The 15,207-nt window shown below is 36.5% G+C and overlaps 1 protein-coding gene across 2 annotated transcripts in view; it reads left to right on the top strand.

The window, feature by feature from the left end:
* Positions 1–8,843: 8,843 nt before the first annotated feature.
* Positions 8,844–15,207, top strand: part of emb (exportin-1 emb) — a 60,423-nt gene continuing 54,059 nt past the window's right edge. The window contains exon 1 of one of the 2 annotated variants that reach the window (XM_067101585.1): positions 8,844–9,159. Coding sequence is in view for 1 of the 2 variants with exons in the window: in XM_067101581.1 (XP_066957682.1) it covers positions 9,136–9,159 (24 nt within the window). In the remaining variant the exon portion in view is untranslated. The remainder of the gene's footprint in view (positions 9,160–15,207) is intronic. The other variant, XM_067101581.1, reaches the window with a different exon arrangement.

Raw genomic sequence — 15,207 nt, 5'->3', positions numbered from 1 at the left:
GTTTTATGTACATTTTTCACATCCGTGTTATTGAGGTACACAGGCTGTCTCCAGCTAATTTGAGGAATATAAAAGTGAAAAATGTGATAACTTACAGAAATATAAAAGCAACATACAAAAAGACTTAATTCGTAAAAAGGACGTAAATAAATTTTGAAGAGTAATTGCTAATGTAATATAAGGCAAAACTGTACTTGCAGTTCCTTGACTAAAATTTGTTTTACATGCAGTCTGTCATTAGGAAAGTAACTGGCTGATAAGTTTCCATTCCAAATTTCATTATTGTAAGTTTTTGCTCTCTAAACTTGAAAAGCTCATCCAGACTTTGCATAATGTGTTTTTAAACGTGTCTTCATATGTTTCCCAGTATTTGCCCATGAAGCATCCATCACTTAGGGTACACAATCTCATATGATGAGATTTTTTAATGGCTGACCATTTTCTTCCCTTTCAAATACAGGTATTACTGAAATGTTTGGATTAACCTCAGTTTGAGTAACAACAGTTTCATTTTAAGAAGCTGCAATTTTAGTGACTTCAGTTTCACTTGGATGATAAAATCTGTTTCCTGTGACCGATGGGATGGTCCGTTTCTGATTATAGTTTAATATTGTACGTAATTTATTCCTTAGTTTATCCTCCCATTATTAAGACTTTTTAACTTAGGTTGGTGTGGAAAAAGAATAATAGCATCAGTGGTCAAGTTTAAGAACAAACCCTTTGGGCCAGCCTCATGAGATACAAGAGGGTCGACTCAGTGGAGTGGTTAAACTTGGTTAATAGTTATTTGTTAGGTTATGAACTGTGGATCATTTGAACTTTGCATGATTCAAATTCAGCTTTTGAAACTTCATTTTTGGAGTTTTCTGAATGTTAAAAGAAATTGATTATACAAAGGAATAAGATTAAAATCTGATGGTCTTACAGGGTATTTGTTTGAATGTTAAATATAATGTTTACAGGGTATCACACTAAACGCCAAATTAATTCTCATGAAAATTTCTATTTTTTCAATAACAGTAGATTGTGATGACAGATGAGTACCCCCGTGTTTTACCCATCAGAGTAAAATGATTTAGACAAGTAGAGTAGGAAGCTGACAGGAGACAGTACAGTGTAGAAGCTAATAAATCACTGACATTTAGTGTAGCCATTTGTTGTAGATTTAAAGCAAAGATGATTCCTTTGGCACTGGGAGTAATGATTAAACGTGTTGCAGGGATATTTGAAGGTAGGTTTTAATGGTTATTCTAAAATTTTTCATTTGAGAAAGGTTAACCGAAGGTCACACAACTAACATTCTCCTATTTCAGTGATGAAGCTAGACGAGATGTTTAGTATATGGAAGATTTGGATAGAGAAGTGAGAGAAAAAGTATATACTAATCCTGTGGTAATACAAGAAGTTGGCTACTCCAACTCAGGATGTTTATTCTCCATTTGGTTGAACAGCTTCATCATATCAGGAGACTGCTGGGATTGCAGTAATTCATTTTTTAAATAGATAATTGTTTAGATTTTGTTAATAATAGTTTTATATGTGGCCAAAGCTACAAGAATACTTTTGGAACTTAATACTTCAAATTTATCCTGGTGTTGAGCTTCAGTAGTTATAAGAACGAAAGTTATAATTAAACATATTCTGTACTGTATGTCCAGTTTTCAGCCAACTTCAAATATCAAGTAAATTCTCTACAACTGTGCCTGTTAGCCAAGTACTGAATATTTCTCAAGTTGCCATTTCTTAATTTTTTTTAAGTTGCTGTTTCTTGAGTGAGATCTGATGTAATTTATGAACAAACTATTCAGGCTAACCATGCTAGCATTAAGAATGTTACTTCAACAATTTGGTTAAAATAATTTATTTGGAGGAACGGTTCATAGTCAAGAATGGTAATGGGTCACTAAATTTGATTAGATGTTACTCATGGTTCTGTTTCCTTAACATAAGTCTTTAGTCCCCAGAGTCTAATAATCCTCCCTCTTTATTTTTTTATTAGGCACTTTAGATAAAGAAATGCAGTTGTTCTTCTATTAGGCTTCCGCACTTAGACACAAAAATTGCGTTGCGTATTTATTGCTGGGTGCGAAGACTATCTCTTAGAGTTCATCTCCATTTGTTCCAGAGAATTTTTGAAAGTTCATGAATAAACCTGAGATTGTATATCTTGTTGCTGTGGTGTGAGTAAGTGAACTTTTGGATATTGCCTTAGGCTGTTTAATTGTAAAACTTCTGATTGAGAAAATTTTATAAGTACGATGCTTTCACTGGGTGAAAAATCTTCTGGCTGTATTCGTTCTGAAGTAGTTGTATGATATAAGTTAAGTGAGGATTTTGCACTGGTATGGTATAGCAGGTTAGGTTTTGATGGATGTAAGTGTACATTGTATGTACCGTTTGTATTTTTTTTTATTTATTCAAGAAGGTATGGCCTACATGACTCGGTCTCGCTGTGGACACAACCAAATCTTTCCTTGGTGAAAGATTTGCTGCTATATGGTCAGTTTATTAAAAACGTGCCACCACAGAAGTTAGTGATATTCAGCAAATAGACTTGCTTTTTTTTTTTTTTTTTTTTTTTTTTTTTTTGTAAACTCCTTAAAAATTGCCCAAAAATGCTCAAGTCTTCATTAATAAAATTGTACAAGGCTGGTACAGTAAAGTTGCAGAAATACAGTATGTTGGGCTTATGCACAAGTAGGCATTAGGAGTGCCTCAGTGACGTAATATTTCTTTAAATTGGTCGCACTTGACTTATCCATGGATCTTTGATGAATAACCCACGTGACGTAATCCCCCAATACAGAGTAACACTTAACAATCGAACATCTGAACCGATTGTCACAACTTTCAACCAACAACATGTATCGGAAACAAATATTTGAAAGAATGTCAACAATTTCTGTCTATCCAATTTTTTAGATTCTTAAGGATCTGCAATATAGTAATTAAGATATTAGGATCTAGTGTATTAAGAACAAACGCTTTACGCGAGTTAACAATGTTATCCCAGTGGTTTGGTGAAACTATTTCAGTTAAAACTTCTGTAGTGTTTGGTTATGAAAAATGTTAACCTTGATTTCATTTGTAATACTGTTTAATTCTTTAGATCAGGTGACTTAAGGATATGATATTTAGTTGTGTTGAACCCTTTTACATAGTAAGGCACAGTTGATATGTTAGAAATGGGTGTCACGGTGGGAAGGGGGTATTAGTTTTTACTTACATTCACCAGTGTGCACAACATATATTATTGGCCAAAAAATGTAATTTTCATTTGTTTTATGCTAGAGCCCCTTAAATTCATGCAATGCTATAATGTAAAAAAATAAATTCAGGTAGTGGCAAGTTGGTCAACTCAGTGGTAATGCTCTATTTCAGAATAATTACAATGTGACAGTGATCAGTTTGTCTGAGAAAAAGAATTTTTGAGTGCAAGTTCTGTTGTGTCATTGCAGATATCAAGGCTAGCATGGTGTATTGTAAATTATTTGTCTAACATATCAGGAGTAGATGAATACTATAGAAATATCTGTAGATATGGCTTCTGAGTTCAGAGGAACAGTTGGAATGTGTAAAAGAATTTTTTTTTGTACAAATGGAAAGTATTTAGTTTCGTATTTTTTGGTATTTATGAGACTATTTAGTTGTATCATTATGTTATTGTTGGGATTCTTGTTACCAGATAGTTAAGCTGTATTACTGAGCTTGCTTTATGGATTCGCAAAAGTAGATGCTTGGCCACCATCAGTAGGCTTCCAGTTTTTTATAGAGAAAGCAAAACCTGTCATGTTTTGTAAAGATATCAGGTGGAAAAACATTTTGACAAAACTGCAAATGTGGAACAACGATACTTATGAGTGAAACAAGAGAATTCTTGAGTTTAATCTTTGATGCACACTAGAACAGGAGAGGAAAAGCAGAAATTTATTAAATGTGATGAGAAAAAAACTACCACAACTTGTGGAACTTGACAGATCAACCTTGGTATTGCTAAATGAAGCAACAGTTCTATTTCTTTTACACTATGGAGGCAAAATAAGTGGATGAAGAGGGATTGAGTGGAAAGGCTTTCAAACATTATTAATCGAGGGGTGATTAGAAAGTTTGATCCAGTTCACAGTGAAAGAAGCGTTCTACTTGGGTGCTGGAGTTCTCCCAAAATAAATCTGTAAGTTGGAAGTGGTAAACCTCCTCTCCCTTTTCACAGTGGCTTTGTGCAATAATGAATCAGGCTAGGGACTCCTCAGCTATAGAGCTTTTCAGTCAAAGACATGTTTATAAATTTTCATTTCCAATTTAGAGATACAGTAACAGAATTTTTGTGTCCGTAAATGTAAACATTATTTCCATGGATAACAGTTAAATACAAGTTTATACATACAGATCCTGTTTATTAAAAAATTATGCGTGTACCACTAAACCTCTAGAGCAGAATACAATAAAACATTTAATTCATAAAATCCACATTGTGATATGTATACAAACAGCTCCAAATCTCTGCTGCATTAATGAATAATGAAACAACCCTGTTGCTTTAACACAACAATGCATCTTTTTACAGTAGAATTGTTTGCGGTATTGTCGTCAGTTTATATTATTCAAAATGTCCTACCTCAGAAGTGTTGCAGTTTGCAGTGACAAAAGCATTTTGGAATTGTTTTAGGTTTGTTCTGAATATTTCTTTGTTCAGTGAATTAAGTTTTCATTCCATAAATTGTGTAGCCGTCTTAAATGTTGAAAGATGCTTGGTCCCTTCACTTGTAGACATCGAGTGGAGTAAGGCTGCTGGTAAAGCATCCAAAGTTGCACTCACCCTGACTGGAATATACCTGTTCCTGTTTGTGATTTGTTTCTCCTCTATTTCTGAAGCCACCTTACTAGGTAAATAGGCATCGTGGAATAATGAATATGGCCGTAACAGATACAAAACTTAAACCAACTGGTGGATTTTGATGTTCTTCATTTCAAGAAGGCCACAGTGAGGTAATATTCCATCTTCTGACGTAGTTTTCAGCACTGGAAACAAATCTTGAAAGAAGTTATGTCAATATCCAACATTTTCAGTTTAGCCAGTATTCACATTGGTCTATTTCTATTATTTATCAATGATAATGATATCAGGTATTAAAAAATAACTTATACGTTGTCACTGTGTTAGAACTTTGAGTTTTCAGTACTAGGAGGCTTTTGCATTTTGTACAAATTCCCACTTACTCTTTGTAAAAGAAAATGCAAGAGTTTTTTAGTACAACACTTGAAAACTTCCTGCATTAGTAATATGAGTTAATTTTTAAATATCAAGAATGCTATACATATATATACATTATGGGTTTTTTCAGGTTAATAGTTTATTAATATCGTATTATAATGAGAATGTTTTGGAGCTAATTTAAAAGTGTTACCTGTTTACTAGTGAGTTGGACTTGTCAAGTTTTCTTTTGCAGAGGTAAAAGCACAGTTCCTATACTATTTGTAGTTTGGTCATCGTTATTACAGTTGTTCTTCTTTGTTATGTAGAGTGTTTGTATATTTATTGATGGTAATATTCAAATGGGTTATTTTGTTGTTGTTTGTTCACTCGAAGCAGCAATATCCTGTTGTCACGGCGCATGGTAGTTTCAGTTTGAAGTATGTTCCAAAGTCCCGTATTTCTTTCTCGGACATGAAAACTGAATTTTATTCATATAGGAATAAACTGACTTATTTGGCAAAAGGTAATATAGTGGTAGTACATACAGAAGCTTCAGTGAAAGGATGATGGTACAGAAACTGCTTAAACCCTTACGAAAGTAGAAATTAAATTGTATGTTCTTGTCACATTTGCTGAATTATGAAAGAGACTAAGTGAAGGTTATTAACGTCCGCATTTTTATAACACGTTGCCTTGGTTATAACTTTTTAGGTTTGTTCGTAATCTCTCTTCGCAGGTATCTTAGGGAAAAGGCATGTATTCAGTTCACTGATAAATGGAAGGGTAAATATTTACTTTAAAAAAAGGTTAACAGCCCACATTAAATTCACAATTAATGTTACCCTTTTGAAGATACTGATATTTCTCAAGAATCCATTAAAATCTTTTTAAACTAGCAAGGTCAGTCTTGCAAGAATCTCCATGGGCTCTGCAGTCTTGTGAACACATTACTACAGTATTTTCTGAAGTCTGTTTATGGTAAATTGTCTCAGATCTATTAATCATACTTGAAGTTTGGAAGGCTACGTCCCACCGACAGTATGTCGTGCTCCCCACGTAATCCCTTTTTTCACAGGATGGAAATAATTTTATCTTGTTTACAAAATATGAGTTACAGGTGTTGTCATATTGTGCACAGCACAGTTTTATTTATTTTTTTTTATTTATTCATTTTTTTGGAAGGTTGGCGTTACGAATAGCAACATTACACTCATGACCTATTTTGAAGTATTACAGTACTATTCATGTGAATACATCCTTGTGGAATATGCCAAAATATCATCGACAGAAATGGTAATACAGTCCCCCCAATCCCTTAAACAAATCATTTATAACTAACAAACTAATCCTATCTGGCAGTTGTGTTAAGAGTGTCCTCTTAAATGAATTTTCCATTTCTTGTTCGGTAGATTATTTTGGTAGGGTGAATTACTCTTGGTGATTAAAATAATTCGGTGCCTACTACCTTGTCCTTGGCCACAGATACATTTTTCCCTGTTGGTTTGTTTATCACCCAAATTTTTATGTTATAATTCTGCTAAATGTTGAATTTTCCTGGTTAGCATGTATTGTTTTAGTATTAGGCCAGTGATTTTACTTCTTTTTGGTTAATACATGTTTAAGGCCATATACCATCTGCTGAGCTTGCTCAAGTAACAGATCAGTAGGTAATTACCAATTTTTTTTTTTCTGTTGTGTCAGTTGTGAAATGTGAAAATTTTCCTAAGATTGCTGTTCTTCCACAATTTTTTTATACATGGGATAATGTAACACAGAGCTCTGTACCATTCCAGTCAAGATGGACAGCAATCATTTTTTTAAAGGAGGCAGAAAGCTGTATCAGTTTTGCCTCAGGTGCAATTTGTATTTTGTAACTTCCCTTTGCTTACCTACTGGGCAAGGATATTTTTGCAAGCCGAACAGAGTAGATCAGAATCAGCAGTTTTGTGTTTAGACCAGGTGTCAGAGTATTTCTTCAACTTTGGTTTTCAACAGGTGTACCGTTTCCCCCCGTCAGTAAAGAGACGATTTTGTCGTGTCACAGAGCCGGGTCACATCAATCATTGCAAGTGCCTGATGCGGAATGTCAATGGTTAGAGTAGATGAGAGGATTCCTTTATTGTTTACCTTTTTTTGCATAATTTTTTCAATATGGCAATGTGTCCATGCCATTACAAAGTAGAAGAGGAGGATTTATGTGTAAAAAAAAATAAAAATAAAAAGCTCTTTGTAGGTGTATGCATGACTCATACAGCACATTTAAAAAATAAAAAAAATAAAAGAGGCCATGTTATTGTATTTGAAGTTTTGAACCCAATTTAAAATCTGTTTTAAGAGTTGGACAACTGTTCAAGGAGTGGCTTGCTTTTTCCAGGAATTGTTTTGTAAACATATAGAGAGTTTTCTGACTGAATTTGAGAAGCTAATAATGATTTAGTGTAGGAAATAACTACTGCTGGTATGCACGTACCAGTTTGCAGTGAAACTTTTTTCAGTGTTACTCGCCAGAGGTGGTGTGCTGATACGACCGAAGTTGGCATTGTTCTAATTGCTGTGATTCTTTGTAATTCCATAGATTCAAGAGAGAGAACAAATAAAAAAAAATACTTTTGAAGTTGGATCGGTTAAGGCGTATTTCATTGGCCAAACCCTGTTGGGCCTTATGGTTACACTTCGTCAGCACCATTCCGCTCTTTATCTCTTGTCAATACTTTTTTTAATTTTCTTTTTTTCTTTCTTTTTTGGAAAAAAACATCACTCAATACTGTGTATTGATGTTGAATACCAAGTGATTGGTAACTCCTTAATGATGGTGTTAATAAAAAGTTGTAGAAGTGAGCCTAGTTTTGATGCATCCTTGTTTCTTCCAGTGTCAACATTATGAAAACACATGGCAGAGGTATTATTCTGTAGAATCAAATAGTGTACTATTAATGAGACAATCTAAATAGCGAGGTAAGTTTTGACCTTATGTTGTGGAAGTGATAAAGAGCACCGTCTAATTTTGTCATAAAAGGAACCGCTAGTCATTCCTGAAGGTGCATGGTACTACTTCGAGATGAGATTCGAAACCACTTGAATACGGTGATATTCAAGATAACCTACTTGAAATTCAGCAGTTGCTTAATTGACGAAGGGTTTCGTACTGTGTCAAGTGAAATTGACAGCTGAACAGTTACTTGCCAACAAATGGTACATTTACGAGAGTTGACAAAGGAGAGTAAAAAGTTACTTGAAATGTCACACCCCGACCCAGATCGGTTCCGTAAAGGCCTACTGGCGTCATTGTCCTTCACGTGGTGCAATGTAGGAATCATTGAAGGTTATTTGTTGCGTTCCTTCGGCTTTTAAGCCCAATTTTTAGCCAATTTACTTCTATTCATTTTCACTTGAGTGCTGAATGGCTATAAGTGCCCCACTACTAGGTTTTGTGGCCAGATTTTCATTAATCACTTTGTAGCCAAAAATTGGTAGGAAAACAAACCTTCCACGAACTTCATTATACTGTTCTATTATAGGCTGTGGTGAACAAAGGAAACGTGATTTTTAGAACTAGTGGATTTGTTTGTAAACCATAATACGAAAACCATTCCGTAAAGACAAAGAGGAGAGAGAGAGAGAGAGAGAGGTTATTCCATGTGTGGATGATAGAGCAATACCTGGTGCAGCAGTTAAACGACGGAAGTCTGGGTCTCATTCTGTGGATTCCTTTGTGCGCAGGACCTCTTTGCTTTGTTTCCGGTGGTTCCCGTGCCGCTTGCGGGGTCTTTTGACCCCATTGCATTCCAGGGGATAAGTTTGTTGGGTGGTCGTTGGAACGTGCCATTAGCAGTGGTTGTTTAAGGAACCAGTCACACCATCTAGGCACTACTTCTGATTCGGGCAAAGTCCATCTGGGGTGAGCTGACAGAGACCTTGATGTTACGGAGGCTTGCCAATAAATGCTGATGGCATATCATGGCAATGTGAGTATGAAGCGTTACTTCAAAATAATGTAATAGCGTTACTTCAAAATATTGTAATACTGCCGAATAGTTGCGCACACTCAGTTCTGATAATGCAAAATGCCAAGGTCTTGATGGTGGGTCAGGACACAACACCAAGGATAGGTTAGGTCAATAGATTCAGTCAGCCTTGTGCTGGCACGGGCTCTTGCCCTTCAGCAACCCGTAGGAAAAGGTTAAAAGAAATTTAGTTGTTAAAATATGTCTCTGATTTGTTTTAAAGTAGGCCGCTACGCCGGAAATAGGTCTAACGTGACCAACTCTTCCGCCGTATTACTCAAACTGTAGACTTGTACTTGGGGCGAATTTCCAACAATACCAGCTGTCATTTCCGGAAACTAGAGAGGATGACTTGTATTTCGTCAGCGCTGTATATCACCCTTCGGTCAGTCTGTTCCAAATTTAGAAGCCCCTTTCCTAGAGCTTAACTTAATTTTCCACAATTTTCAACCAATTTCATGCATTGTAGGTCTAAGCCTTGCCAACTGACGGCATCTGAAGTTTGTTTTGTCTGAAAGGATCAGATGATTTCGGTGGTAGTGAAAACAAATAAAATTTTAATTTTTCACGAACTAAAGGCATTAATTTTATTTTAAGATTTTGCATTATGGGTTCGAAGGCTATTGCAGGGGCATTTTTATCATAATATCATTCATGCATTACATTTTTCAAAAAATAGAATTTTAAACAAAGAACCTCAGAATGAATATCCTCGTTTTGACTTTATCTCTTGGATGTCTTTTGTCCCTGGTACAAAAACTGTGACCAATTCTTAATAAATAGATATTTTCACCCCGGCCTCCGGTTTTTCCGCCGTCAGATATGACGTCAGGAGAACAGCAGCTTCCTCCTCAGTAGGGACACGAAGGTCGAAGTCACGAACCTTCGAAATTTTGGTTAACCACAAACACATTTTCGTTGATTCTACCTGCGGGGGATAAGTGAACTGTAAGTTATTATTATTATTATTATTATTATTATTATTATTATTATTATTAGAATAATGTACTACATTCCTATAAGAAAGAATAGGCCAAGGATCTGTAGGAAAATGAATTAAAGGCATTCATAAAAATTAATACTTCGATTACTTCCTTTGAATAAATCAATAAATGATAAAAAGTACATAGATACTAGGAAAAGACAGTGAACCAAAGTGTGCTCTCAAGTGCGGGCACTCATCTCCAAGAATGCTGAGGGCATAGTACTAAAGTTATGTGGTCACTGTTTAACATGAAGCAGCTGAAAACAAATAGGTAGTCCCCACGTAGCGGGGTAGTTGCGTTAGTGCACCTCATGCAGTGCACTGTAGGCATTACTTAAGGTTCTTTGCATCGTGCTGTCAGCCGCTTTCGTTCCTTTTACCGTACCTCCTTTCATATTCTCTTTCTTCCGTCTAACTTTCCGCCCTCTCCTAACAATTGACTCACAGTGCAACTGCGAGGTTTTCCTCCCGTTACACCTTTCAATCCTCTTACTGTCAATTTCCGTTTCAGCGCCGAATGACCTCATGGGTCCCAGTGCTTGGCCTTTGGTCTAAATTCTATACTCAGTTCAATTCATAGTCACGTCGCTGCTCAAGTTCAAGAGCTAGCAATTGCAAGGATATCACCCCAGATGCTGTAGATTACTCATACACCCTAGTGGTTCTTGGGCCTCACTGTCACCCACTATGGCACCCCTAGACGTGCGCCATATAAAACCTTCACTATCCAGTGACTAGAACCTTAGTGTCATTTATTTTTGCTCAGTCCTTGATGATGTGGGACGATTTAGACATTTATTTTGAGTCCTGTGATCGCGTAACTTCTTAAAGTATCATAGTCCCGTTTGTAAGATATCAAACATGCTAAAAGAAACTTGCAAACAACGTACGAAGTGCTGTCAGAATGTGCATTACTAGTTTATCAAAGTATTCCATTTTCATAACATCACAATCTTGGGAATGTGATAAAATCTTTCCGCATATTTGAGAATGGGCTGTGTCCGCTTTGATGAATAACAAATTTAGCTGACTAATACAAATCCTTATCTTCATTATTATTTATGATAAGCACAATTAATAAAAACCAAAAACAGCAGAAACTTGCTAAGGATGTTTTCATGGAACAAAATGAGCCCTTAGGCCTACTTGAAAGAGGAAGAAAGAGAATGGCGTAAAGTCTAGCAAACTCACAAGGAAACATCAACAACCATTAATGGGCACACAAAAATGTGCACATAAACAACTAAAAAAAAATGTCTGGAATATTAGTGTTAAGAACTAGGTTCAGTGCTTAAAAGTATTAATCCAGTCACTCTTAAAACTTCTTGAGTGTCAGAATCATAACACTTATCAAGATGGCTATTCCAAACTTGTACTGTGAGGGGCATGGAACAGACTCAGAAACGGGCAGCATGACATCTACAAAACGACCATTACGCTTACTATTAAGACATGACACAGACCATAACACGAGATCCCTGATGAAATAAGGCACAAGGAAAACACATTCTGATAACTATCTAAACCAGAATTACTGTTGTTATCAGGAAGGAAAAACCACTAACTCTTACGCTTTTGAGGAACATTTCTCAGGTATTTGTTTCACTAATTCCACCAGTTTTGTTGATCTAGGCAGTATCTAGCCTAGGATTAACTGCAGACTTTGACTGGGAGGGGGTGCAGTACAAAGCATCTCAGAAATACCGAAAGTGTCGAAAATATTCGTAGAACGGGGAGCAAAGGCCCACCCTTGCTGAATCAAGGCAATTCTCCGGGTTAGGTTATAGGTTAACGGAAGATTAGGTTAGAACATGCTGTATTTTTTCTTTAAATTTTGAGCAAAAAAAAAAAAGAAAACATACATATCCCACCCCTCACCCCCTGCAGTCACTCTCAGTTCAGATGACATGTTTTCAAATATTGTTATAAGAGAAGGCTTAGTAGCAGGAAGCAAATCAATGTCAAATACAGTATTCCGAATCATGAAGTGCAGTGTGTCAAGGGGTGGAATCATGATTCATGATATGATGTTGGTAAATCAAACTGTTCCAGATCTTTGCCAAATAAGTAAACACCCCATTTCACATTGTAAAAAAGAATGACACCACTTTGTGCAGTATGCAGATGTTGCGAATCGCAGTCGGTCACATATAGGCCTAGGTTTAATAAGCAAAATACCAGCAAACAACAATTAAAATGAGATTCAGCACATGGCCTCCACTAGCTAAGTCACAAAAATTTTTACGTAAGCAGCACTAAATTCGCTTTTGATAAGACAGTCCCCGTGTCCATTGTCAAGATGTCTTGGATGTAACTAGTTAGATCTAACAAAGTCCCGTCAAGATTCAAGGTAACCGTGAAAGCGCTTGATGATCAGATTTTGATCAGCCTGCGTTATTTGCAGTACCTGCACCGTCACACTGCCTTGGGCTGTAATAAAAAACACGAAATAAATTACGGCATTGTCCGGGTGAAGTGAAGCACTATCAGTTGATAAACAACGCTTGAAATATGCAAGGTATGAAGGTCACAATGAACGCCGTGAAGAGTTGCAGAGATAAAGATAAATGTCTGTGATAAACGAGGATAAAACCTTAATATTAAGGATCAGATACTAATTACAGTGAAAAATGGGCATCACCAAGCAAGGAAGATAACTTTCGGTAATTAAATATTGAAACAGGAATACGTTTAAAGTCTTTGCCATCATTTTATAATTACAAACTTAGACTGTTGGTGACATTAGGCCGATCTCTTCACTGAACCTCTCTGTTCACCCAAAATTTCTAGAAAGATCTGACGTTCGAAAGGAGATAAATGAAGACAGTTTGATTCCCAGGGGAGGTTCAAACTCAATCTGATTAGAAGATCGTAGTGTACACTACTAAAAAAAAAACATAGTGTTAACGCTACCAAAAAAAAAAAAAAATTTTAAGTTTGAGTACAGGGTACGAGTTATTTAATTGGTTGTAGGAACTAATATATACGTTAACTTGGAGATGGAATTAAATGAAAGAAATATTTATTTAAAATTATTCATGAATCATGACACCAGAGACAAAGTCAGTTAAGAAAACTATTATTTCAGACAAAAAAAAAAGACATTAAATTAAAATTAATACAAGTGTCTTCTTTAAGAAAAAATGCACGAACCAATGCAATCACGATGAAACAGTAATACCTAGCATTGCTCCAAATATTCTTAACAGCTGAAAAAAAAAAACTTTTAAATCTCGTTGAAATTAGAACGAAGAGCAAGAGGGGTAAAAGTAATAAGTCTAAAGGATAAACCAGGAAAGACCAGACCCGTGTCAGCAGCAGTTGCTTTCGTGCATCGAGGTTTCTCACACCTAAGGTTTCCTCTGGAAGTTTCTATAACATTTGTTTGGTTTTTTTCTATTCTTTATAGTCACTCATGTGATAACTTTGACTGCGCATGCCCAAACCCCAATTCTAGATAATCACGGGACTTTTCGATGACCAAGGTACCCAGCCACCTGAGTGTAAATAAAGTTGTCAAGGTTCAAGTTTAGAATTACTGTCCTCCAATCTGGTCTTGGTCTAGCTCCTGGGTGGTACGAAATGTCCTGCAGATATTAGACTTATAGCACCGACTTGCTACGTACACAAATATTCTTAATATTCTTGAATGCTTGTCAGAGTATTGCAACAATAATTTGCAATAGGCTAGAGAATGGAGACGAAGCGTCCTATAATAATTGAAAATTTTATTTCAGACAGGTAAGTAGGTCGGGTCGATGATCCATGTTTTTCATGGATTTCTCTCTCTCTCTCTCTCTCTCTCTCTCTCTCTCTCTCTCTCTCTCTCTCTCTCTCTCTCTCTCATCTGCTAAGTAAGTTCATTGGAAGGTATAGTTGTTGTCTTCGATATCATAATTTACTCTTTTTTTTCATTATTATTGGCGTTCCCTTGTCCTTTCCTCTTCGGTAACTGAAATACTCTCTCTCTCTCTCTCTCTCTCTCTCTCTCTCTCTCTCTCTCTCTCTCTCTCTCTCTCTCTAACCAGGAATAAAAAAATATCGTATTAAGAGAATAACTCTTCATTTCCTAACTGGAATCAAACTTAAATTCTTGGAAAACTTTTGTCACATTGCCACAGGCGACGTCCGGAGAACTGCACGAAACTGTTGACTGGTCACGTGTTCAAATCATGCTCAGATATTGATGGATTTTCTCTGACACACGATCTTTACTGTCCCTGTGAGGCGGGGAGGGACGGGCGTTTATTGGAGAGGGGTGAGTGCGGTCAGTTTTGGGAGCGCATAGGCCTATCTACCGAGTCATTAATAGCAATTGCCTGGCTTACCCAAGTCTCACATGGGCAGAGATGAGGATAGGCCTAGGCGTCAGCCACATGATGTATGTATGAATTGTCTCTAGGACCTGTCCTTCTCCTCAGCTGCTCATGAATTACCTTTAGACCAGAAACTCCCATCTTGTACTGCTAGAGCTGGAAGTTTTAATGTCTACTTTAAATAAGAATGAAGATTTCTGCAAAATTAGGAAAAATGTGCCTAAAAAACTTCGCACTGAGAAAGCTTTCATTTTCTGCTGTCTTCGTGAACATGATGTACAATATTTTCAAGGAATATAAAGTTGGGGAATAGTGGCTTTGGTGAAATTATAAAAGGCAATTAACTCTGTGATCCTCTCATGAAAGGTGCATCCATTAGCTCGCCCCTGGACCGAATCTGATGGGTGGTTCCCGCTGAAACACCTGCTGGAGAATACCTCAATACCTCGTGAAATTAACACGCCATGTGAATCATATTCCCAGACTGGCGGGTTCCAGATTCTTCCTTTTTTGTAAGGTTAACTGTAAAGCATCATGACCTCACGCCAAATAATCCTTTGCTTCTAACATGTTATGTATGCGAAATGGGTAATGAGTATACACGATAACACTTGCCTTGTGTGTCAAAGACATGTAAACATACGGTCAGATTCAAAACTCAGCCGACATTCACTCGTGTGGGCGAGCCTTGCGCGCTCTCGGCGCGGT

The sequence above is a fragment of the Macrobrachium rosenbergii genome, chromosome 57 (genome assembly GCF_040412425.1).
Source record: "Macrobrachium rosenbergii isolate ZJJX-2024 chromosome 57, ASM4041242v1, whole genome shotgun sequence".
In the NCBI taxonomy this organism is placed as follows: Eukaryota; Metazoa; Arthropoda; class Malacostraca; order Decapoda; family Palaemonidae; genus Macrobrachium; species Macrobrachium rosenbergii.
This window is presented reverse-complemented; position numbering and strand designations above follow the sequence as displayed.